This window comes from Populus alba, chromosome 5 (genome assembly GCF_005239225.2).
Source record: "Populus alba chromosome 5, ASM523922v2, whole genome shotgun sequence".
In the NCBI taxonomy this organism is placed as follows: Eukaryota; Viridiplantae; Streptophyta; class Magnoliopsida; order Malpighiales; family Salicaceae; genus Populus; species Populus alba.
Genome location: NC_133288.1, coordinates 22,475,310 through 22,501,853, shown reverse-complemented (window position 1 = coordinate 22,501,853; position 26,544 = coordinate 22,475,310). Strand labels below are relative to the sequence as shown.

General features: G+C 35.0%; 2 protein-coding genes and 1 long non-coding RNA gene across 7 annotated transcripts; all 3 read left to right on the top strand.

The window, feature by feature from the left end:
• The first annotated feature begins 1,806 nt into the window (after positions 1-1,806).
• On the top strand, positions 1,807-10,936 carry LOC118061956 (uncharacterized). 5 transcript variants are annotated; one of them, XM_073409364.1, is made up of 19 exons: positions 1,807-2,168; positions 3,587-3,739; positions 4,081-4,198; positions 4,659-4,757; positions 4,861-4,979; positions 5,147-5,230; positions 5,849-6,022; positions 6,103-6,187; positions 6,249-6,403; positions 7,106-7,270; positions 7,351-7,422; positions 7,851-7,971; positions 8,051-8,335; positions 8,426-8,550; positions 8,628-8,828; positions 9,475-10,098; positions 10,286-10,394; positions 10,428-10,441; positions 10,614-10,936. In XM_073409364.1, the coding sequence occupies exons 2-19, from the start codon at positions 3,611-3,613 to the stop codon at positions 10,683-10,685; spliced, it is 2,751 nt and encodes a 916-aa protein (XP_073265465.1). In that variant the 5' UTR covers positions 1,807-2,168; positions 3,587-3,610; the 3' UTR covers positions 10,686-10,936. The 5 variants fall into 5 exon arrangements, with proteins under 5 accessions (XP_073265465.1, XP_034931489.1, XP_034931490.1 ...); XM_035075598.2 differs by having other exon boundaries at positions 1,809-2,168; positions 3,598-3,739; positions 10,286-10,441; XM_035075599.2 differs by having other exon boundaries at positions 1,809-2,168; positions 10,286-10,441.
• Positions 10,937-13,043: 2,107 nt separating this feature from the next.
• LOC118061959 (uncharacterized) lies at positions 13,044-14,568 on the top strand. Its single transcript, XR_004689684.2, has 2 exons — positions 13,044-13,457; positions 14,278-14,568. It is a non-coding gene; the product is annotated as an uncharacterized lncRNA (long non-coding RNA).
• A 2,887-nt stretch (positions 14,569-17,455) lies between these two features.
• Positions 17,456-23,308, top strand: LOC118061958 (L-ascorbate oxidase homolog). Its single transcript, XM_035075606.2, has 8 exons — positions 17,456-17,960; positions 18,055-18,164; positions 19,401-19,671; positions 21,269-21,371; positions 21,486-21,834; positions 22,050-22,415; positions 22,550-22,628; positions 22,748-23,308. The coding sequence occupies exons 1-8, from the start codon at positions 17,805-17,807 to the stop codon at positions 22,958-22,960; spliced, it is 1,647 nt and encodes a 548-aa protein (XP_034931497.1). The 5' UTR covers positions 17,456-17,804; the 3' UTR covers positions 22,961-23,308.
• The last annotated feature ends 3,236 nt before the right edge of the window (positions 23,309-26,544 follow it).

Genomic DNA, 26,544 nt, shown 5'->3' with positions numbered 1-26,544 from the left:
TAGAGGAATTTTCTTGAGAAAATAAATATTTTCTTAGTAAATTTTAATTTTTTATATTATTTATTATTATGTTTTTCTAGTTTTTTCTATTTAAAAAGAATAATTTTCATATTTTATTTTTACTGGTCTGTATTATTAAAGTCTTTCGGTTTCACAACCTTTTAATAAGTGAGATTTAGATGAATATACATGAAATATTTTGGATATCTCCTGTTTTAAATTTTTAAGGACTTTGACTTGTACGAACTCCCTTATCTTTTACTCCCATGCCAAGTCTTTTGCAAAAAAATTCTTTTTTTGTTATTTGACCTGAAAATCTTCACACATGCTAATAAGATTTAGCCTACATAATTATAATTTTTTTCAAGGTTATAAAGTATTTATGAAATTTTCTTAGACATTAAATATTTACAAAATTATATAAAAAAAGAAACTAATCTAGAATGATGCTAAATTTCAACCCATGAAATAGTCCAATCCAAATTATTGTCAATTACCCGGGAAATTACTAGCTTATCATTGTATTCTATAAGGTTTAAACAGGAAGCGCACGGCAAAAAGGACATTTACTAAATTGTTCTCTGGTTGTTAATTTATCTTGAAATTACCTGGATTCTTGATTCCTTGCACAGATTTTGCCAGACCTAACATTTTCCAAACTGAATTATATAAAGGCTTGCAAGAAATTAACTATGAAAATTTTGTGAAAATACATGTGTAGATGATTTTTATTCTTTTGTTCCGAAACAAAACAAAGATATCTACTAACAATTTATTCTATTCAGACATTCATAACTAATAATTACTAGATTTTTTTTCAAATTAATTACAAAAAATAAGAAACAGGTAACATTTGGTAATGAGTTAACCACACACACTAGGGGTAAGAAAAAAAAATTTAAAAAATCAATTAAACCGGAAAAACCAGAAAAAAAATAACCGAAAAAACAAAACCGTAAAAAAAAAAACCGATTAAACTGACTGGTTCGTTTCATAAGTTTGAAACTGAAAAAACAAAATCGGACCGAACCCAAAACGAAAAAACTCGGGGAAAAAATGAAAAAAACCGAGCTAAACTAAAAACCGAGCCAAATTGAAAAAAAAAACGAGCCAAACTGAAAAACCGAACTAAACTGGTTTTTATCTAAAAAACTGAATTGAAAATCGATCGGTTTGAACCGATTTCGTTTTTCTTTTTTAAAAATTTTGGCTTGATTTTTTTTTTTTATATAAAAACCAAAAATTAAAAAAATGAGCACCCTAACAAACACAATACTAGTTTTAATAATGAACAAAAACTACATTAAAAACAACAATGTTTAGTTAAAGTTAACCACAAAGCATCTTTTTTTTTTTTTTTTTTAAAGAACATGGAAAGGTAATATTTCTCTTTCAAAACTTTTTTAAATGATTATAAATAAATAAATGCTCATGCTTAAATTTATCTTATACTAACAGGTTTGTAGTATAATTAATTACAACACTTTAAAATTATATTTAGTTTGTTCCAGAATATAAAAAATAAATAGAGACAAATAAAATTACATTTAATTGAAAAAAAAAAATCATTCTTTAAAATAGTTAAAAAACCATTTTTATACTTTCAAAACAATTATATAAAAACATGTCTCTTCTGTACGGTAAATTCTATTCAAGAGCCTATTATTTTAATCAGCTATACGCGTGTTCTAATCGATGGGGGCTCCACCGCCAATTCTTGTAGGTCTTGGACCCGTATGCAAGCCTATAAAGCAGCCACTGGGCAAGGTTTCCAAGCTCATTATACGAAGCCTCCAGAACACACTGAAGGCCCATGAGAAAGATCGCGCTTAACTTCCTACCTATACCTATAAACCAAAACCGGCCATGGCAGCCTTTTCCACCAACTGCCACCTATCCAAACGATGTCGTGGCATGACTCCTGCTGAACCCTGCTGTGTCTACCTCACCATTGCCATCTTTGGTCTCAATTTTTATGAGGTTGCCTTGTAAATCTAGATTCTTCTGGAACGTCCATTAACCCGGCCACGCGTGTCCCGCTGTCTGCCTGTGGCCCTAGAACCAACTCCCTTAGCCTCGAAGTTATCCTCCGATCATATCCAATTTCAAATTAGAGACCCTAACTATCACTCTCTCCGATTCTACCTTTCTTGCAAATTCAAGCAAAGGTCTGCCGCGAGAATTCCTTTTTTCCCAGATTGATTATCTTTATTTCTGCTAAGAAACCCTAAGTAAAATTCATTTTTTGCTTACAGTTTGCTTTTAATGTATCAGAATTTATTATGCTATTGCATTTATGCTTTGAAAGTTGACAAGGACATCAGGATTTTTTTTTTTAATTTTTGAAAAAATATTTTAGGGTTGTTAATTAGTTGTGCAATCATGATTTAAGATGGCTTAGGGTTTTTGCAAAATTTAATTTGACATGCCTGTTATTTTGAACCCTAGGAGTTGGTTATGCAGATGTTGCATCTGATTATCTTTGATTTTCCAGTTGTTAGAATTGTTTAATGCGGTGTGTTTGCATCAAAATGGACTTTATTTTGGTTGTTTTGAGTTTAAAGCTGGTATAGATCGCTATTAATTGTTGAAAGGGGGTTGATTTTAGTTGCGAGTAGAGGGCGCGTGGAGTTTTGATGTGTTTCGGTTCTTTTGAAAGTGTTTTCTATTTGATTGTATTTAATGGCTAAATGAAGATTGATAAAGTTGAGATTTTGATGTTGACATTCATCATTAGTTGTTAGGTGACTCCTGATTTGGATATGCTTAGAAGGATGTTAGAAATCATGTTCTTTTTAAATTGAATGCCGGAAATAACAAAATTGTTGACAGCTTTTCCATTTAAAGGAAAAGGTGTAGGATAATAGGATCTTTTTTGTTTTGTTGCGATTTTTAAGACTTAAAGGAGAGATGCGTAGTAGGAAACTATATAATTGGATGTCAGATTCTTTAGTAGTTGGAGTATCTTTGTTATGTTGTTTACGATGTCGTGACATCAACAAGCTTTGGAAGGAGAGATATGTGGTATTTATTATAAGTTTTTGTTTTGATGGTTGCCTATAAATGGAATAAATGTGTGTCTGGTTAGGTAGCCTTCATGGGCTAGAAATAGACTCATCCCACAGTTAGGAATTTAAAAAGGGTTTTTGGCTTTCATTGAGTTCAGATATACAAGATATTAGTATGAATTTGGAAGAGAAGAATCAATGATGACTGCTTATTTAAATGAATAGATACTTGCAGAAAAAAGGATGTTAGATGACTAATTGATAATTGTTATGTTGTTAGACGAGAGCATTCCGTTTGGCCTTCATAGTTGATCAAATCTTTTTGTAGATATACTTTTCCTTAGTTCAATTTCTTTTTATTTTGGCTTCCATTCTTCCATGAACTTATTACATGCACATGGTAGATTGATTACGTTGCTCTTTTAGTAGCTATGTTTCCTAATAACTGCGCATCTTCCAAGTGCCTTGAGACATTGATTGTAATCATATCAGGAAAGATTGAATCACCCCTTTTTTTGGTGCATTGAAATTTAATTACCTGGATGGCATATCTTATTTGTAAGATTTTCACATTTTAGAGTTTTGGTAGCTGCTGAGGTACTATGGCAAATGAATATTCTAATGAAGGCTCCAGTACAAGCCATGGTTCTGGGGAAGGTTCGGATGCAACTGTAGAGATCAATATCAAGACCTTAAATTCTCAGAAATACAGTTTTCAGGTCAACAAAAATGTAAGTATTGCGTGCCCTTGACAATTTCTTTTTTGAGCTGTACTGTTTTTGTATTCATATTTAGTTGTTGAGGTGGAGTTTTTTGGACAACAGAAAATATCTCCAGATTTTTTTGTAATGGAAGCTTTAATTTTAACTTGAGCTGTGCGCCTGTTGTGGAAAAACTTTTCAAGTTTTTGGATTGGAGAGATCATGTCTTTGGGTTAATAAAAGTAATTCAACGTAGTTCCATGCATTTCATTGGTTATCAAGAGAGCTTTTAAAGGACGTGTGCTGTCTGAAATTGCATAGATGTTTTTATTTGGACTGTCTAATATAGCTTTAATTTTGAATATTTTCAGATGCCAGTTTCCGTATTCAAGGAGAAAATAGCGAATGAAATTGGTGTTCCGGTGAGTCAGCAACGGCTGATTTTCAGGGGAAGGGTCTTGAAGGATGAACACCTCCTTTCTGAATATCGTATCCAATCATATAACCATTAAAAATGCCATGCCTGCTACTCTTCCTTTTAGGCCCTCTTTTTGCTGGGGAATTTGTTCACTTGCACTTTATCTGAGTTATTGTGCTCTATAGATCTTTTGTTTGGTTTGCTGGAAGAGAGATTCATATATTGTTGGATGCCATTAACCCAGGAACTTTTTTCATGTGGATTTAATCCGATTTATGAGGAGCTAGTCACCTTTCTGGTATTTATCAGATACAATCTTCTTATGGAGTCAGATATTATGATATCCCACACTCAGTATCATCTTAAATCACTTGGTCATTGTCGGATACATTATTTTATGTAGTCAGATTTTATGATATCCCACAGTCAGTTATCATCTCAGATCACTCTATGCGCAAGGACTTCAAGGATTTTTTCCTTGTTAATACTGGCTATGTTACTATTTTCACTAAATCCCTTGACTGTTCCCAGAAGTGGAAAATGGCCATACGCTGCACTTGGTTGCAAGGCAGCCTGCACAACCACAACATTCAGCTGATACAAGCTCTGGGGATACAACCAGGAATAATGGTAATCAGGGTATTGATATTTAATTATTTTGCTTGCGAAGTAATCTGGATTTGAAGATGTTATTTAAATTGATAGTTTGCTCTTGTAATTTTTCAAACAACAGGAAATAATGCAAGCACTGGTGCCCCCCGAAACCGCATTGGACCCATATCTCACAGTATAGTTCTTGGGACATTTAATGTTGGGGACCAAGGGGGAGGCATTGTTCCAGACCTCAATCAGGTGTGTTTCTTTATTATTTTTTTCTTTTTTTCTTTTATAGGTCTGCTGGTTTAATCTGTATATCTTTATTTGATGTTCAGTCAGGGTTAGTGGTAGCGTAAGAATGTGGAGACCATATTTGCATTACTATTAACAGAAACTCTTACTTATTGTTGCTTGACATGCAGGCTATTGGGGCTGTTCTGAACTCGTTTGGAATTGGTGGCCAGGCAGCAGCCAACAGCATAGGTGGCATGCTATTATCAAATATGGTAAGGACTGCTTGTTATTATGTATAATCTCATTCATCATCAGACCTCTTTGATCTGTATAAATTATGTATTTAACAGCTTAAACTCCAATGGCATTGTATTGCATCATTTCTTTTTTGCATTGTCAACAATAAATTTGGTACTGAGCAGGATGATACCAGGAGGCTTGAGTTCTAACCCTACTTTTGTCACTGTACCAATCCCACAAAAAAGAAAATGTTCAAGCCATTACAACTGTGAATTTTCACTCTTTATGCATGCTGGAGCTAATTCTGCTTTGCCATTCATATATCAATTCCATAATTATGATTCCTGATCATGCCATAAACAGCATTAATTTTTCAAGTAGAATCTCCAATCTTTTTATCTTTCTGCTCAGTGGAAAGGCTCCTATTAGGAGTATCGATTCAGATACCCTTTAATTGTATTGAAAATTCGGTTTATACTTTGATTTTTAGCATCTGTCTTTCATATCAGTATCTGATTCTCGAATTATCCCAAAATGCTAACAATTATGAGAGCAGTTGCATATTGTTGTCAGTGGGAGAATTTAGAGTGCATGTAAGAAATCGGACAGGAATTTGAGACATTTAACTGATCCTCATGTTCTGTTAACAGCCAAATGTTACTGGGCAAGCTTCTCAAGGAAGTGAAACCGGTACATCACGTGGCAATATTGGTGGTCAAAGCCCTGCAGGAAATCAAACACAGTTTGGCCAGCCATTTCAATCAGCACCTCAAGCTGTGCAAGTTCCTCTGACCACTGCTATACCTGTTCCTTCACTTCATTCGGTAGTAACATCTCCTTCTTTTATGTATTTCTGAGATGTGTGTGGTTATAGAGTGTTGTAATCCTGTCCTTTTTGTTTCAGCCAATTCCTGATTCCTTGAACACACTTTTAGAGTTCATTACGTGCATGGAGCGGGTGCTAGCACAAAATGGTGATGATTGCAAAAGTATATAATCATTGTATTTTCATTTTAAAATTCTGAAAATAACTTGTTTGCTTTATCTTAGGTAATCTGCCAAATACATCAGCAGCCAGCATCGGAGACCCACCAAGTGTAGAATTACCTTCTAATGCACGGGGCTTGCCAACACCTGAAGCTTTGAGTATTGTCCTGCGTCGTGCAGAACAGCTTCTTAGTGGTCCCACAACAGCTGCATTATCTGTAAGCGCTTTGTGCTGATTCCCCCTATCTGATATCACTGTTTGAGTTCTTAAATCTTTGGTTATACATGTCAGGAGTTGAACCAGCTTTGTAATTTGAATTTAATGTTAGCATTTTGATAGTTGGACTTTATTTGTATCTTGTTGAACCTGCTATCTTGCATACTTGCGATTCATTTTACTTTGGTGTGATAGTCCTATAATGTTGGATTCTCTGTGAACTTCACTGCCATAAATTGTTTTGTGAAACATACAGTCTATGTAAGCATTTAAATTTAAGGCATTGTTATGGGTATCTTAATAACACTTTATACAAGGATAATAATTATTCCTAATTCTCAACAAGGCATAACCACTATGAATTCATCTTTATTAACATCAGGGAGAATGCTTTAAAATGTTTGTGGTTTGAGAATCACCAACATTGCTACGCAAGTGAAGGTGATACTTGGTCATTCAGAGAATTCATTTTAAATTTCATTTGATGAATGGGTCATTTTTTATTTTTAGGGCTTGATGGGTAAATTGATGATAAGGTTTTGGAGATAAATCAGTGTACTATTTGTTAATGCCAGAGATAAGTTTATAAGATTTTGGAGATAAATCAATGTACTATTTGTTAATACCAGAGATAAGTTTATGTGGAATTGATAGGTTTGTGATCTGATTATGCATTATTTATAATGTGCTGCCATGTTCGTAGCATATTGCAGGACGTCTGGAACAATTGGTTTCCTCTACTGATCCTGCGATAAGGGGCCACATTCAGTCAGAATCAATGCAAGTTGGCCTTGCAATGCAACATCTAGGTTCTCTTCTTCTAGAACTTGGTCGCACAATCTTGACACTGAATATGGGACAATCACCTGTATGTTCTGATCCTTAGTCAGTTCAGCGGTTCAGATAATGATAAAGTACTGTGCGTAATCGTTTTGTTGCAACTTGCAGGCAGAATCTTCTGTAAATGCTGGGCCTGCTGTTTATATTTCCCCATCAGGGCCTAATCCCATAATGGTCCAGGTTTGTGAACGATTAGTGAAATTATTAGTTTGTTTACTTTGGCATTTACTTATCTCACTAATCATTGGTGACTGCTGTGGCAGCAAAAATATATAGGGCCTTATTCACTCGTTGTTGAAATCTGTTAGTAGGGGTGTCAATATCGTAAAGGAATTTTGAGTGTCAGATTATATACTGATGCATGGCTTTATCTCATGTATCACTGATTGGTAATTGTTATTCATGTGTTTTCATGGTTCTCTATATCATATGAATCTGTTATGCTGTAATTGCAAAGGCTCTTTCAGTTACCTGCTAGGCTTTCCTTACATACAGCCTGTCTGTCCTATTATCTTTAAATAGCTTTACTGCTGTGTAGCTTAATTTCTTACAATGAATTTTTGTATACCAGCCTGGTGCAGTGTTTCCTAATCCTAAATTCTTTGCAGCCCTTTCCTCTTCAAACCAATTCCCTTTTTGGTGGTTCAGTTCCACCATCAAATCCCGTTGCATTTGGCCCTGTTGGTATTGGAAATGCTCCAAGGCATGTAAACATTCATATACATGCTGGTAAGCAAACCAAGCTTTTCTTGATTTATACTGTTGCTTACTTGCTTTCGAGTTCTATTTGACACCCCTTCATTATCAGGGACCTCGTTGGCATCAGTTATTCCGGCCATAGGTAACAGGACAAGTAGTACAGGGGTGCAGGGCGAACATGGTAATACTGCCAGTTCGGGTGTTTCAGGCCCAGAGCAGGTGCTACCAGTGAGAAATGTTGCTGTAGCAACAGTCCCATTACGCTCTGGTCTTGGGCTTTCTCTGTCACAGCCACCTTCTGATTCCATGTCATTAAGCTCTATAGTGAATGAAATAAACTCGCAACTGAGACAACTTTCTGGCAATATGCAGGAGGGAAACCAGCCTGCATCAGGTAGCCAACTTTTGCATGGTCAAATGGTAAAAAATCAAAGATATATTGTTCTTTTTACTTACTAAGATCACAAAATATTGCTATATGCAGGCTCCATTGGATCTGATGCTGGTAACAATCCAGCAAACTCAGAGATGAATAGCACTGTGTTCAATGGAGCTGGGGAATCCAGTGTGTCCTTACCTGGGGTTATGTCAGAACACCATGGTCAGAAGGTATGCTTTCTGCATTATTCAAGGATCCTCTTTGTTAATCCTTTCTGGCCTGTACTACATTGTTGAGGGAATACCAGACACATGCTGAACAGGTCCAGGTACGTGACAATGATCCTTTTAGCTCGAAAGACATACCATCTTCTTCAGTGGACAGATCGTCTTCTCTGAAGTCTGATGATACTTCTCAAGATGTTTCCAGTTCCAGCAGTAAGCATGATGTTCCTGACAGCACTAAAGCTGTTCCGCTTGGTTTGGGTTTGGGGAGTTTGGACCGCAAGGTATGGTGATTACTTTTTTTTTTTTTTTTTGAGTTATTTGTGATGAATTTAATCAAACACACGGACCTGTTAACAGATCAAGGAATAAGCAAAGTTATTAAACCCAACCCTAGGCCCAGTCATTGGTTGAGTAAGTTAACTTTGGTCAATCAAAAACGACATTGGTTCAATATTTTTTTTTAAAAAAAAGTTGAAGCGACTTTATTTTGAAAAAAAGTCAAATTGGGTTTTGAACGGGTCGAATGTTGATTTGCTGGGTCATACAGGGTCAACTCCCCACCCAGTTTAGTTAGAAACATAAGCTGGCCTTTGGGTTGAGTCAGCATGTCACTGGGTTGACCGACTGGGCCGGGTTTTTAATAACACTGGGAATAAGGCTGTGGTGTTGGAGGTTTGAAATGCTTGCTGTAATGGATGCTACGAGATGCAACATTTTTGTCTGTTATCATTTTATAAATAGTGTGCGGTATGCTGTAATAGGCGTGAGCTTCTCATGATTTGACATCAAAATTAGTGCTTATTACATTCTGCCACTCTTGACATTGTGGATTGATGGCCGCATCTGTCATGCATGCCTTACCCACGTGGTAAGTTTTTATTTTTTGAGAAAAAAAAAAAGCTGATCTCTTTTTGTTGTTGTGACCAGAGACTAACCAAGCAGCCAAAATCTCTTGTTGGGAGTGTTGATAGTGAAACAACCAATACCCATCCCAATCAGAACCCAGACACTGGGATCATTGGCCAACAGCTTTTACAATCTCTTGCATTTCACAGCTCTGGCACAAATAGAAATATCACGCCCTCAGATCCAGTAGCCCCCTCTGATGGGCAGGTCATGGAGGGTAGACCACCAGTAAATTTAAGTTCTGATGGCCAGTTGGACACTGCTAGTGTTGTGTCTCAGGTTTTACATAGTCCTGTTATAAACAACTTGTTGACAGGGGTTTCAGAACAAACTGGTGTTGGTTCTCCGAATGTCTTGAGGAATATGTTGCAACAGCTTACTCAGAATCCCCAAATAATGAACACTGTCAGTCAGATTGCTCAGCAGGTTGACAGCCAACATCTTGGAAATATGTTCTCAGGTTTAGGAAGTGGCCAAGGTGGCGGAATTGATCTGTCAGGGATGGTCCAACAGATGATGCCCGTTGTTTCCCAGGTTCTTGCCCGTGGATCACCCACTCCCCAGCTGTTTCCTACCCCAGAACCTGAACCCCAGATGCAATCCAATGAGAGGGAATCAAATGGAGCTGAAAATCCTAACATTCAGGTTTGCATAACCCAACAAAAGAAATAAAGGAAATGTGAATTAGCATGAAATCCTTTAACAGAAACAAAAGAGTGCTATGTTCTCTCTCCTCTCTCTCTCTCTCTAATTTAATTTAATCAAGGAATCTCTTTCAAAGAATGGGAAAACTGTCCCTGTTTTGACTGATTTTATCTTATGTGCATTATAGATAAACCTTCATGAAGTGGCTCAGAGGATTGAACGGTTTGATGCACCTCAAGATGTTTTTCAAGCCATTGTCGGAAATGCAGTAAGGTTGAATGGCAGTGGAAGCAATGCTGAAGATATTCTGCATGAGTTGAACAACAATGAGGATTTAGCCAGTGTAAGTTTTATGTTTCTCTATCTTTCTTGCTGTTGTACTTTCAATATTTTTCGGCTTGTACATACTGATGATAGCAATCAAAGCACCTGTGTATACACTTCTGTTACTGCATTTGAATTTTATTGGTTCTCATATTATGCATGAACTCAAGGCATTATATTTACTTGTACAGGATTATGTAGAGATGCTGCAGCGTGATATTCATCGACGACTTCAGGATGACTCTGGGGAGGAAAAGTGCTAATTATTGTCTTAAGTTAAAATGGTTTCTGATAATTCTCGTAGTGTTACAGATCCGGACAGATTACCAGCAATCATCGCCTCCGTTTGGTTTGCTTTCAAATTGTCTTTCGAGCCTGTAGAATGTTGTGCAGATCAGGCGTTAGGGCTTGATGTGCTCCAAATTGTAGGTGGTTGGCAGATAGACTTTTTGGGTTAATTGTGTATTAATCGCGACTTTAAAAATTATAATACATATCATTGAGCTCTGAACAATTTCAAGAATTGGATTTGAAACATTTGATAATTCCCCGGTTCTAATTATCAATCTGTACGACCATTCTACTAATCTATATCTCTATTCCCAAGTGCCATGTCTCGGTTGGGTGCGGGTGGTTATGGGTCGGTCTTGGGTTTTGTTTGGGTCATGTATGGGTTTGGACTGGGTAGTCTTTGCTCGGTTTGGGGCATGGCTCGGATTCCATTCTGTATAATATTTGCAATATTTATAAATTATTGCATACGTTGTGCAATTACTCGAGTACAATGCATGATGCAGAGTCTCTGACACAATCTGAGGCTGGCATCGTGGGTTACACGAGTAAATGATTACATATGAAATTAATGTTATAATAATTGTAATAAAAATAATGTATTGAGAGCATAATTTAATCATTTGCATTTCATTTTAATTAGTTAAAAATCCATCCTAATGGATCGTGGCATCATGATAATTATCAAAATGGGCTCTCATAGGGCTAGGTAAAAATATCATGGGCTGGGTTTTGGTTACCGTGGATCCATAATTAATTAATGCTCGAGCAGGTAATATAATTTCTAGCCTTAATAAAAGATTATTCCAATTAATTTCTTCCTGTCTGTCTCCTGGTGTAGCTAGCAGTCGCCGTCATCCTCCGGTTGCTCTCATAGCTCCCTCAAGTTCAGCAGCCAATGCCTCTCCAAACCCTAAGAGGTCGTTAGGAATAGTAGCAAACGCGAAGAGACGCAAAAACATCTTCATTATGGCATGTTTAAAGTATTTTTTATTTAAAATAATATTTTTTATTATTTTTAAAAAATTATTTTTTAAATCAGTATATCAAACACAATCCAAAATATAAAAAAAATTAATTTTTAACAAAAAAAAATATTTTTTAAAAAAAATACGAGTTGACCTACGTTTCTAAACGGGCCTACAGCTCTTTGCAATGACCGAAATTTTCCTTTTGAGCATCATAAAGACATTACTAGGTATTACTTTATATGACGTAGGTTTTTCAACGTGTATGGTTTTACTGTTCATCCTCCTACACATTATTATGGATGGACTATGTAGAATTTTGTGTTTTTTCAATTTGATTCTCAAATTTTTTTTTGTTCCAACGATTTAGTTATAATTGAAGACTTGATTAATTTTAATTTTTTATGAAAATGTGGGATTGAAAGAATAGGGACCAATATATGAAAGATGTCCAAACATGGTTAATATGACATGAGTCTTGCAAAACACATACTTTAGTCATTGAATTTTAAAAATCACACAAATTATATAATTTCAGTACCTTAATATTTTCTCAATTAAATTTTAATACAGAAGTTAATTCTTGTTATTTTTTAGTCCTGTAGTTGAGAAAAGAGAGAGGTATTGCTAAATTTCAGTAGTAGAAAAAGAAAAGTGTTGTTGATTTCAATTTAAGCCGCTAAAATATACGATATTTAAGTTAAATGATTTCATTTGACGAGAAAAGTTCATATCAAATGTTTTTTTTTACCTTTAAAGTTCGTGAAAAAACATATATGAGCTCAAATTGATTTTTGAATTTGGATTAATTTTGGTTTTTAAAACGGTTTTTTAAGACTATAGATAGATTTATCATTGTTCCCACGATGTTTTATAGGTGTTTTAAGTAAAAAACATATGGAAAAACAAATTTTTAAATAAAAACAATTTATGTCCTAATTTTCAAGCCATTACAATGCCTATGAATTTACATTTGAATTTTTTTTTGTGATTCATCTATACTATTTTTTTATATATTTTGTACGGATAAATTTTATTTTAAAAAATTTTAAAAAAATATTTTTAGATAATATTTCTAATATGTAAATTTTGTATGATGTTTTTTTCTTATTATTTTCATTTGATTAATTTATTTGTATCTTTATTTCTATTATCATTTATTTAAATTAAAAATTTATTTAACATAACCAGATGAATGTCTTGTCTTTCAATATTAAATATTTTTATCCACATCTGTTTTTCAATTCTTCAAGTTTTATTTTTATATATTATTAATAATTATTTATTTATTTATTCTCTTGATTTATTTAATTATATGTATGTATAAATTTTTTAATTTAAACTTATATTTTTTAAACTATAAAAATACATTAAAAAAAAGCTTTCATATACAATATTTTTATAAAAATTAAAGATGCTTATCTCGCAGTGAAAGACGAGTACGATAACTAAGTGAATAGTATGACTACTGAAACAAAGGACCACTTTTTCTCTCGATGAAGAATCAAGATTCATTGAATTCGTAGGTAGTGACTGGTCCATGTCATTCCCTTGTATTTATAGAAAACATGTTGCCCTCGTCTCCGTTGTTTTTCAATTTCTTATTCTGAAATTAAACACAACTTCTGAGTAGACTAGTCTCCAAAAGAAGAGCACCAAAATATAAACGATCGCATGAAGAATATAAAGCGCAGCCTGCTTCACGGAGCCTCTCTTGATTGCACTGGTCCCTTTGCTTTTTGCCTTCGCCCTCTCTTTGGCGATGATGAATGAGAGGTAATTTGTGGTCGATTTTGCCCGTGGGCTACTCTATTCTGACTATTTTAGGGTTTACTCATTTGATATTGAATGAATAATTGTAATAGAACCCAAGTGTTCAATCTTTAGTGAACTTCTCTTTGATAATTCGTGGTTTAGGGCTTCAGGTTTCTCTCTTCTTGGTGGGTGAGGATTAAGTGCATGGTTGTAATTGAGGTTGAATTTTTATTTTAAATTTGATTTGATTTTATTTTAAATTATATTTTTTTATTGGTTTTGAAACGTTTTAATATAATGATATTAAAATTAAATTTTAAAAAATAAAAAATAAAATTTTAATGTTTTTTTTTTTTTTAAAAAAATACTTTAAAAAATAACCTCAATCACCTCATTCACATTCCTACTACTAGCTCCCAAACACCTACTAAATATTTTCGCTATGTGACTTTTGTTCGTGATTAATTGTTTTGTTAGGCTTTTTTTTTTTTTTGATTTGAGATACCAGTAATTCTTCAAAAAGCTTGGTGCATTTTTTACAAATAGGTAGTTAACTAGTTGCGATGAGAGTCATTAATCATAGAAGGAAATGACTGGTGGTTGTTGGAGTACAGCCTTTTTGACCAGTGAAGCTTGGGATTCCAGTGTGCTGCATTGGTTTTAAACCTGGTTTTGTGAATTTACAGAACAGCTTTTGAGTTGTTTAGATATTGGGTTTTAGGTCTTGCTGACTTGAGTTGTTAGCATTGCGATTTATTCTATGAAGTCGAGAAGGTGCCATTTTGTGTTGTTTAATGAAGCCTGTAGGATATTAGCATATGCCTCACTATTTTGTTGTCAGTGTAAATGATTTTCAGATTACTAGGATTTTGTTTTGAGGAAAATGCAAGTGGGGATACAATTGGTGGGCTTGGCTTCAAAATTGACCAGTCACAGAGTCCTATTGTACTGGCGACATCTCACTCTCAATCTTCGGGAAAATTGGTTAACCTTCTGAGGCTTTATAACATTTTCTAGGAACCTCTAGTTTATATTTTGCTGCTCATGTTTGTCAAACAATTGAGAATCTGCTAACTGTGGAAGAGGTTTCTTGCGAGATTTAGTTGAATAGAAGTTTTTCCATTAATTAGTATGCATTTCTGTGATCTTTATTAATATTTTGCTGCTCATATTGTTTAAACAATCGAGAGTTTGCTATTTATGTTGCTGCCACTAAGTTGAATTGCAAACTGATGTACACATATGCAGTGCTGCAGCTCGTAAAATGATCATTCACTGTATTAAATTTTTGTAGGAGAGAGTTTTACCGTGTCAGGTAACTAAAATTTTCACACTATATCTTAGGTAAAGCATTCAAATGAGGATTAAATGGTAAGAAAGAGTTTGCTAACTGGAATGGAATATGAGCAGTTTTACACATTCTAATGGATAGAGCAGTTTGACAACAGTTCATTTAATTGAAGGTCAAGTCTACCCATTAGAGCATATTTGTGTATGCACAGGATTTAAAATCCATCATTCTCATACTGGTTATCTGTTATGATAAATTTCTGAGTACTTCTTGGTAAGTGTTTGGATTATTGGCACAGCTGTGAATTGTTTTTTTCGGATTCCTGTGGGAACGAGTGAGTTGATCATCTTTTGCACAGACATTGGTGATGATGTGATCAGAGAGATTGGTCATGATCGTCACTTTCACTTTGTTGTCTTTTATGGTTTCTATATAAAATGCCCTCGAATTTTGGTTGATGATCTACCAACCATATGAGTTGTTTAATATTAGACAAACAAACCCGATATCATTGAATTTAGGAACCAAATTAATGGTGAGATAGTGTTTGCAATGAGGGCATGTGCCACAAAGATGCGATTATTCCTTTATAGGCAGATAGCGCATTGTTTGGTACTGCTAGCCTTGCTCACTTTTTTTTATGACTCTGCCTGACCAACGCATTTATTGAGATCTCACTTGTTAAAAGTCTCACATTTTGCGAGCATTTACTAACTATATGTTAATTTGTAATTATTGTACAGCTAGCCTCAAATACTGAAATCAAATCTGTTCTTAGCTGAAATCTCTAACCACCTGCCTAGAGCCTAGAAAAACTTTCCAAGTAAGATTAGCAAGCACCCGGGCAGTGGGCAAGCTAGTCGTGTCGCTTAGGGTTAAAAGATAACGATAAGGTTTCACCTTGAAAAAGAGGGGGTTGATATGTCGGGTCCATTTAATCATAACCGAAAGAGTGAAGCCAATGGTTGTTGTGGGCACCAGTAGATAACCTTTGCTTCGTCTCAAATCTTGCTTTAATAAAGATGCAGTGTCGTGATTATATATACATGTACTCGAAAGTCATTGAGAGAGTCAATGTAGAAAGATTCAATTCCTCGATTGTGAAAACTTAGAGAACGTTGTAGAATTCTTAACACAGAAAGGCAGTTTGTGTAGAGATGTTATTTGGCTCTCAATTGTGAAATTTGCGATCACATAATCACATTTTAGATCCCGCAGGCTTTCATGAAAAGGATTTGCATGCTTGTAGCTGCAAATATCACGCCTGGGATAGGGGGGAAGATCCCAAGGTCAGTGACGTTTACAGGTTTTCAAATACACTTCTGTTTATAGATTCGGGGCCGGAGTTTATCGCGCTCATGTTTTAGGAAAGCAAACAGATGCGGCAATTCTAGGACCCATCTTCTAGCTGGAAAGAGTGGAAAAAAGTGGCCTGATCTAATTAGACAAACACAGTGTTTGATTGGATTGTTTGACTAGATTGCAAATATGTCACAAAATTCAGCAGGGTAACCTTCTGGACCTCCTCCATGCATGTGCTTCATCTCATCATATATAACTATTTGTCAGAAGTCACGGCCGTTCTTGCATATTTTATCACACTCAATGTCTGAAAATGGTGCTGTTATCTTTTAATACTGTAATTAAATCCAGGTTGCATTCTCATTGCTTTTTATTTGTTGCCAAGAACCCAGGCATGTAGGTCCACGCACCTGTTTTGTAGGTAATCATACTAGTTAATTACCACTGACTACATCACAGAAGATCACGGGCCAATCTGGATGGCTGTAAATACTTTTTATAAGGGGGGTCAACTCTCAAAATGCCTGAAGCTAATCGGTACAGCAAACGTGGTTCATATTCTATCCGAGACGGGCACAATATGCACAAAAAGTACCCTTCCCTGTGTCACGAGAGGCATTTTCACCCCCGTACGAACTCCGTAATTTATTCCTTCTTCGCTGCTGCTTACCATCTGCTACAAAAAGTACCATTCCCTGTGTCACGGGAGGCGTTTTCACCCCAGTACAAACAACCTCATTTATGCTTCACTGCCCGTCATCTGTTGTATAACCAGTACCAATATTTCTTAAATAAAAAGGTGCCTGAGCCATTACCGCCAATTTAATTTGTTGGACTGGTGTGGTGTTGATGAACCAGACTAGCTCGTGGCGTTCGAAACTCCGTCAAAGGCACCATGAATACAACGCAACAAACACGACGAGTTTGATAGAAGGATGGACGCCAAGTGGGAAACACAAGCATTGTTTTAGAACTCGATCCGCTATCGAGTTAAGTCTTGAATTATTGAAAGGGTTAATAATATAAAAAAGAAATTATTTAGTTGGTAATTAGGTTTTTGACCGAGTTGATAAAGTTAATTAATTTTAGTTTTAAACAGGATTAATATTTTTAAAAAATATTTTTTTTCAATCTAGACCTTTTTATGTTTGACTGAGTAAATGAAAGGGTCTTTTCTTGGTTTTAGTTTTACTAGTCAAGGCATTCTCAAGGCGCAAATCCATACAAAACCGTCCATTTACATCCATGTTCATTTGTTCAAGAGTCTTTTTCTCAAATTTCAAGGTGGAGAAGCAAAATCCATTCATGACCGGAGCCAAAATGCCAAAGCTCGAGGATGTAACAAGTCTAAGAGGGCCCTAAGAGTGAAACCCCACACATGAAACCCACCACCACCACCGCACCACCACCCTCCAAAACCCATGCGGGAGACAAACCACATTCATAAACACTGTTACTTCAAATACTGTTAGCATATGTTAATAAGCTGACCCCATCACCGACACCGATTTTCTTTTTCTTTTTTAACAAATTGCGTCCCGCCCTCTCTTATTTTATTGCTTTTCTTGACTGTACATGCCACACCACATGCTCTGTACCGCACTTAAATATCGCGCCATCCCTCATCATTTAGAGCCTCCTTCCAAGAAACTAACCTCCCTTGCTCCTCCTTTAAAGTCCCACTCTCTTCATCACCCTCCTTTCTATACGCACCAGCACTACTAAAACAAGAGGCAAACCAAAGAGTCTTAATAACTTTGTCTTCTGGCTCCAAAATGCCGCTCAACTTAGCGTGCAAACCTGCAGTACTCTGCACGTTTTTGTGTCTCACAGTGTCTCTTCTTTCAGTTGTGAAAGCTGAAGATCCTTACAGGTTCTTTGACTGGAATGTTACTTATGGTTTCATCTACCCTCTTGGTGTTCGTCAACAGGTTTGTCCAAATCTCATTGATTTTACTGCCCTTTCTTTTGATCTCTACCATTTAAGCTCTAGCTGATGCTGATTTGGTTCTTTATTGTTAAAAGGGTATTCTTATCAATGGACAATTCCCAGGCCCTGATATTCACTCTGTTACCAATGACAACCTCATTATCAATGTCTATAACAGCTTAGACGAACCTTTCCTCCTCTCCTGGTAAGATCTCTCGTGAACTTTCCCTTTCTGGAAATAATATTTGCACTTATTTTTGGCTTCCTGCTTTGAAAAAACAAATCCCCTAATCCCTCGTTGTCCCAATTCTATACATGGCCACGTCTGTAATCCTAGGACCGACCCCATTATCAATCTCTTAAATATTCATTTAACTAAGAGAAGACCGTCAGCTTTCACATTGCCATTTCTCTGTTTTCTGTACATCCTTTTGGTCTCGTGTGAATGCTGATGAAAGCATCTATTATATAATTGATGGAACTTTCTGCGCTATTAGCGCTGTAATTTGTGCCAAAAGTAATCATAATCTAAGCTCGAAACTATAATGCTAAACTCTCTCCATTAGTAAAAGATCCAAAAATTGTTTATTGTTATCACATGTAAGTCATTATCAGAGGATTAAGGCTGTGCGATTTTCAATAGCCACTGTATCTATTTGTTAACCTACCGTATTTGATCACTAACTATCCGTGTGGTCAATTTTAGTTAGCTGTTATCCACTAGGGAGGTTAGAGGATTGAATAGAGTCCACTGAGTGTGCCATGTGGACCTTTGCCATTGCAAAAACAATTGCGGTGGATTAAATGGTATTGATCTAAAATAATATTATTTTAAATTTATAAAATTTTCAAATAATATTATTTTGAATTTATAAAACTTTAAATGGAATGTTTAGCTACTGAAGTAGTGAAGCTAACTGATTAATTTTTAGATTTAATTTCTAGATAATATCATTAGTTTGAGTTTTACGAACTCATGGCTCCACTCGAAGTTTATATAATCATTAATTTTAAGGTTCCATGTGATTAGTTAAAATACATATAAACTGACCCGAACATCTATATTAATCAAATAAAAAAAAAGTGTATAATTTGAAACCTCATCTAGGACAAGTAATAAGTCAGTGAGTCAGTGGATTAACCTTACGGTAATCCTTAGCATTTCTATGTACTATATTGATTTCCCAGAATCGGTGCTGGTGGGTTTGGAATTTGATCAGCTTATTAATTATATTTTAGACATTTAGAGAACCGGCACATATTGCGTGACAGCGCCTGCTTCATAATGTAGTCAGCCAACACATTTATCAGCATGCACCGAGAAATGCATGTGCTCAATCATGTAATGGCGGGCTCATTTATTGACTTGACATTTCTCCGAATCCTATCTTCTGTAATGGTAAATTTACTTGTGGTATTTGTTTTGTGTCTGTAAAAACAGGAATGGAATTCAACAGAGGAGAAATTCATACGAGGATGGTGTTTTTGGAACTACATGCCCAATTCCTCCAGGAAAGAACTTTACATACATCCTCCAAGTCAAGGATCAAATAGGAAGTTTCTACTACTTCCCATCCCTTGGATTCCACAAGGCTGCCGGTGGATTTGGAGGAATTAGAATCCTCAGTCGACCACGAATTCCGGTGCCTTTCGATGATCCTGCCGGCGATTACACCATTCTTATTGGAGATTGGTATATGTCCAATCACACGGTAAGCATTAACCCCTACAATCTGTTAATCTTGTTTTTGATCTTCATTTTACTAATAATTTTTCGCATAAATCCCATGTTGAGATGTTTGAAGGAGGGTTTCAGAAAAATTAATATCAATATTGTCATTAGCTTTCTTAAAATTGGGAGAGGGTAGAGGTTTTTGGGAGTTTGTTCATCTGTTGGCTTTCAGCTTGTGTCGGCAACGGTGGGGCATGCTTATGCCATATTCTATATTTGTCATGTTACCTGTTGTCTTTAGACAGCCTGCCCTGGAGGGCCTGGACCTTTATTCTTAGCAGAAATTATCAAAAAAGCGCAAGGTTCAGGAACACGTTTGCTATCTGTCAAAAAAAGAAAAAGAAAAGTAAAGAACACGTTTACTTGATGAGAGTCCTCGAGAAGGTTGTTTTTGGGAACTGTATTTTTAAAAATTTTAAAATTTTTTTAAAATAATTTATTTTATATATTTTTGTATATGATTTTGATTTGCTATATTAAAAATAATCTTTAAAACATAAAAATTATTTATTTTAATATATTTTTAAATAAAAAATACTTTAAATCACTATTATTATCATATTTTTAAACGTACTGATAGTATATTAACATACCATAGTTATAGATAGTAACTGGTTCGGAAATCAACTCGTTAAGATCATGATCAAGGGACTTTTTTCATGTAAGCTCAAGTTAAAAAAAAAAACATCAATTCTAACTCATGTATTTTTTTTTTTTTTTTATCCTACACTCAAGTAAAGTTTTGAGTCGACCATCATGCTAGAGTTAGATATTTTATCGCACTAGGCTTAGATATTATAAATAGAGATTAGATATTTAAAAAGTGTTTGTTTTTATATTATAATATATTTTTAAATATTTTATAAATTATTTTTTATTTTAAAATATATAAATTTATTTTTAAAAAAATATTTTTTAAAAATATAAAAATATATTATTTTTATATATTTTTAATTAAAAAAATCTTTTCAGAAACGTTCTACACATCAACACAAAACACAAACTTAGATTGATTGCTTCATGGGTAAGGGTGCCAGCTGAGAGCAGTGTTGCTTTTGTCACAAATGTCTTCAGCTGGGCCTAATCTGTGCGTGTTGTCTCAGCAAACCGTACATAATAAATCCAATGTGAATCCCAGCTGTCTATTTAGTTACTTTTTTAGAAAGTCCAACGAGACTCGGGCCATGAGTTTTGTCTAGTCATGCATGTGCTTCCACATTTGTTGCCCTCTAACATGGGCTGGCACATGCTTGTTGGAAATCCAAAAAAGTCATTAAATTTCATGGTTTGAAATTCTAGTTAGAAGATCCGGTATAAAAGGTCAACTAGCTCGAGTCATGTTAATGAAAAAACTTGAATTTTTTTAATCAAAATAAAACAGTTTTATTTTGATTTTTTGTTTAAAAAGCTAAAATAATATCATTTTAAATGTTTATTTTTTTTAAAAAAATCCAGTTAACTCGATCCTATCCTATCCCATCCATAACTAAAGACTTTTATTTTTTATTTTTTATTTACCTCTTGAATAATGAATATGTTGTATTAAAGTAATAACGTGTGTCCATTTGTGTGTATAGAAATTGAAGGCTATATTGGACAGTGGCAGGAAGCTCCCCTTCCCTGCTGGAATCCTCATCAATGGTCGTGGACGCGGTGGCTATTCACTCACTGTTGAACAAGGTAGCCTTTTGGACTGCCAATCTCCTGAAGCCAAAATTTATGGCACACACAAAAATCAAAGGCAGTAATATATTTACCAATCATGCATGGCATGTTCTTGACTATCTGTTACAGGAAAAACTTACAGGCTGAGAATATCAAATGTTGGGTTGCAAAATTCCCTCAACTTCAGGATTCAAAACCACAAGATGAAGTTGGTAGAGGTGGAGGGAACACATACTCTCCAAACTACCTACTCCTCTCTCGATGTTCATGTTGGCCAGTCTTATTCTGTTCTCTTTACAGCTGACCAACCTGGCCAAGACTATTATATTGTGGTTACCTCTCGGTTCACTGCTCCGGTCGTCCTCAACACCACTGGTATTCTACACTATAGCAACTCTGCTGGCCCAGTCTCTGGTCCATTCCCCGGTGGACCAACCACACAAATTGACTGGTCACTCAACCAGGCCCGCTCTATCAGGTATATTCCAATCCTTTCCAGCAAGCAACATGCTCATTGAGCCAAGTTTGAGGCATTTGGGTCCATAGCTAAAAATTTTAGTTCTTGCTGCATTATTCCCTTGGCTGCAACGATAGGCAATGCTGTCGCTTTAAGGGTGCATGAATGTAGGGCACAAAGTCACGTTGGTATGTTTTTGCTGTCTACATCACTCTGATTACACGTGCTCATTTCAGGACTAATCTTACTGCAAGTGGACCAAGGCCAAATCCACAAGGTTCATACCACTATGGAATGATCAACACTACCAGAACTATCATAGTGGCAAATTCAGCTGGTCAAGTCAATGGCAAGCAGAGATATGGAGTCAATAGCGTGTCCTTTATTGCACCAGACACTCCCATGAAGCTCGCAGACTACTTCAAAATTCAGGGAGTTTTCAAGGAGAATAGCATATCTGACAGACCTTATGGTGGAGGATTGTACCTGGACACGTCAGTTCTGACTCTTCCTTATCGAGCATTTGTGGAAATTGTATTCCAAAACAATGAGGACATTGTGCAGAGCTGGCACCTTGATGGTTACAGTTTCTTTGTTGTTGGGTAAGCACGTAGTTTACATTTATTTTCCTCTGTCTCTACATGATCATATTTTCAGGTTGTAATGATTAAAGCACGTCAGAAAATCTTGTGAGCTTGGTTTATTGAGAAATTTCTTCCAAACTTTTGTGATGCAGTATGGATGGAGGACAGTGGACAACAGCTAGCAGGAATCAATACAATCTTCGCGATGGAGTTTCTCGATGCACTATTCAGGTACGACGAGAAATCTCATTGTTTTCCTAATCAAACTGTTCTGCTTCTATAACCAGAAACCTTGATTCAAACAGAAAGTAAGGTTAAGGATTTGATATTTACTTGTATTACGAGTGCAGGTATATCCCAAGGCCTGGACTGCTATATATATTCCGCTCGACAACGTGGGGATGTGGAACTTGAGGACAGAATTCTGGGCACGTCAATACCTCGGTCAACAATTTTACTTGCGAGTTTATACAGATTCAACCTCACTCAGGGACGAATACCCCATTCCAAAGAATGCACTTCTTTGTGGTAGGGCAAGTGGTCGACATACAAGACCTCTGTAAGCTAGCTCTTCACTGAAAGAGCCACCAATCAGGCCGGTGAGTATGTCTAGTTTCGGAGGACGAAGAGTAGATTCTTGCATCTCATCCTCGCTGTTGAGTTGCTTTACTTAGGCTACGAGTATCAAATGAAAAGCTTGTATGGCTATAATTCCAACTGATCTCAGCTCGAGGTCGCATTCTTTTTCCCCTAATGATTGTATTCTCTTCCATATTGGTTAAGTTCTCCTACATTATTTATATTTTTATTTAAAGCCAGCTAATTCTCGAAGCTGGCTAGGGTAATTAGTGTGTGTTTGTATCATGCATTGGATCAGTTTACTCTTAATACTATATTAATCTCTTCTCTAATTCATGTTTGTGGTGAAGGACTAGGGAGATTCCAAAAGCAGAAATCATATTTACTTTGAATTAAGGTAATAATTAAAATAATTGATAATGATTCTCATTTGACAGCATTGTAAAGGACATGAAAACCCAAATTCCTACCCTCCAAAGCAGAAATAAATCAAATATAATAAGGGTTGCAGGGAAGCGCCTAGGCCGTCCATATTCAATATAAACCTTAATTAAGACCATATGTGAGAGTGTGGAGCTCGCATTTTTACTTTTGATTTATTATTAATGTTCTATTTGACCCATTTTAGTCTTGAAAATTGTCTCCAACCCCCAAATCGTTATATCTATATGGAGTTCATCCAGAGTCTAGTCCAGGCTGAATTTTTTTTAACCAATTATAATTCATTCAAAACAATATTGTTTTATTAAGAAAAATAATTGAAATAATATTATTTTAAAATTAACCTATCATTCTAATAATTCGAATTTTTAGTTGGATCTGATACCAGACAACCATGATTTTATCCCTTTGCAAGCTAGAATACCATTAATGGAGCCACCATTTTATTAGGCAGGGAAGTTTCTCTAGTTTCCAAGGATATGTATAAAGAGGAGAGTTTTGGAATCTCACTCTGTCTTTGGGTACTTAACTTTACTTTAATCGGTATGTGTAAGATATTGTGATGTATGATGATTTTTAAGAATATATTTTTTATATTTTATTTATTTTTAATATAAACACATTAAAATTATAAAAATATATATAAAAAATCAATTTAATACCTTTAAATTAAAATTCATTTTTAAAACACTTCTAAAAACAAAAGTTACCCCAATAAAAAATAAAATGAGATGGAGGAGCTTGTGCGGCTAGAACTTCATAGAACTCAGGTCGAGGTCACATTCTTTTCTACTGATGATTGCATTTTCTTCTATATTTGTTAAAGTTCTGATACATTATACATTATACATTACACACACACATATAAAATTCTAAAAATTCATCTAAAAATTCATCTTTCCTTTATAATGACTGGTGGTGACTCATATCTACTCCAATGTTAGCCAATCCATCAACATAAGAATTGGTTCCTGTACACATGGGTGATTGGAAACATGCTTGATCAAACTAGCATAATAGCCTTAAGAGCTTACTCATGCACATGGATTGCAGTAGTGTTTACCGAAAAGGAGTTAATTGGTTTTTGTAATAAGTTGTGAGTGATTTAGTTTTTGTTATTTTTTTATGGTGTGTATAGCATGTTGTGGGTTGCTAGATTGTTTGTTGTCAGTGGATGTTTGGTGGGCTATCATTTTCCTAATTTGTTTAGTGTAAAGGGGCTGATAATTAGATACAAGCCTTATTTGTGATATACCGGGTTGCATGATTGTTCTTGAAAGAGTGCTGGTCTGGTGTAGTTGGATGAGATTTTAATTGATTTTGTATAGGATGAACAATGATTTCTTTTGTTGTTTCTCTTTGTTCTGGGCATGTATAAGTACTTTGTCACCGTACTGGGTTGGTATAAGTACCATGTGATTGCTTTGAGTTCTTTATTTTAATTATTTCTTTTGGATTTTGTTGGATTAAAGGGATTGCAGATCAATTTTTGCATCCGAGATTTATTGGGATAGTCATGCTTTTTTATTTATTTATTTATGTTAAACATGCTAATCTTAAACATGCTGGGTTGCTAGACCCAAGAAACTTAAGTCTTGCAAGTTTTGCCATAGGTCTGTTAGGGGTTGATTATTATTATAGTTATTGTTATTAAAATTATCTATATAATTATTAATAAATCCAAAAAAAATATATTATTACAATTAAAGAAAAAACATAAATTTGATTTGAAGAGTAAAATTAAAAATTATAAGAACCTAGATCAAACATGTTTAATATTATGAGGTGGAAATCATTGGGTCAGCACCAAGGGAGGCTTCCTGCACAAGGTATTAATATTATTATTAAAAATTTGAAAAAAATATTATTACAATTTAAAAAATTCACAGATTTGATTTGAGGGGTAATAATAACAACAACAACAATAACAATAATAATATATCAGATTCAAGATTCTTGGGTTTGACATGGATGTCTATGTGGATCTATTACAACAACCAAATATAAGTCTCCTAGACCTGACAAATTACCAAGTCTAATTTGAATATTAAAACTTTTAACTACTATTACAATAATAATTTATATTATTTACGAATCAATCCACAGCAAGAACAATAATCTATCTAGGGCATCATTTTCACAAAAATCAATTTTTTTTTGCTAAATTTTATTTTTTTGGTATGTTTTGGATCGTTTTGATGCACTAATTTTAAAAATAATTTTTTAAAAAATAAAAAAAATATTATTATAATATATTTCAGTATAAAAAATATTTTAAAAAACAACCGCAACCACACTCACAGAATTCAAATCTTTCTCCAAAACCTAATATGAGTTAGTACGCAGGCTGCAAATCTAACTCTAGCTGCTCCAGAAACTCGTGTCCATCGAGCCATGCCATCTCAAGCCAAGCTGAATTTTACTGCCCATAATTCAGCTATAATGGCGTTCCCCAGCCAACACAATCAGCAAACCCAGACACAAAACAAAGACAAATGACAAAACAAAAACCTTATTATTATAAGAAACCCACTTGTTTATGTTAAACCATTATCGTTGTTGTTCGACGAGTTGAACCTAATTTATGGATAGATAAAATGACCCATAGATTGACTCTGTGACTTGTGTAGGGGGTTGAGATGGGACTAAAATCAGTCTTGAAAACTATAGGTTAAACATTGGTAGACCCGCAATCAATATAAATATATCCATGGGAAGAAGAATGCATCGCTTTCATCTCGATGTTTAGACAGTTCTTCAATCTCTTAATTAGGCTCACAGTAGATATACATTAACATCCTTACCTAACACTACTCCCATAAAAGACCAATGTTGTAATATAAAATATGCATGGGCTTGGAGTAAGGTGGTCAGAAAAGTTGAATAACTGCGATGGGGTGCAGCTCACCCGTCAGCCAGACAAATAAAAAATTAGGTTTTCATTTATTTATAGTATTTTAATCTTTAAAAATTTATATAATTATTAATTTTAAAATCTGTAAAATTAATCAAAATATACATTAATTAACCTCTATATTTCATGCTTAATGAAAAAAAAAAACCCACACTACTCTATAAGCTATAATTAGAAGCTGATTATATTCATACATGCATGGGAATCAGTGAG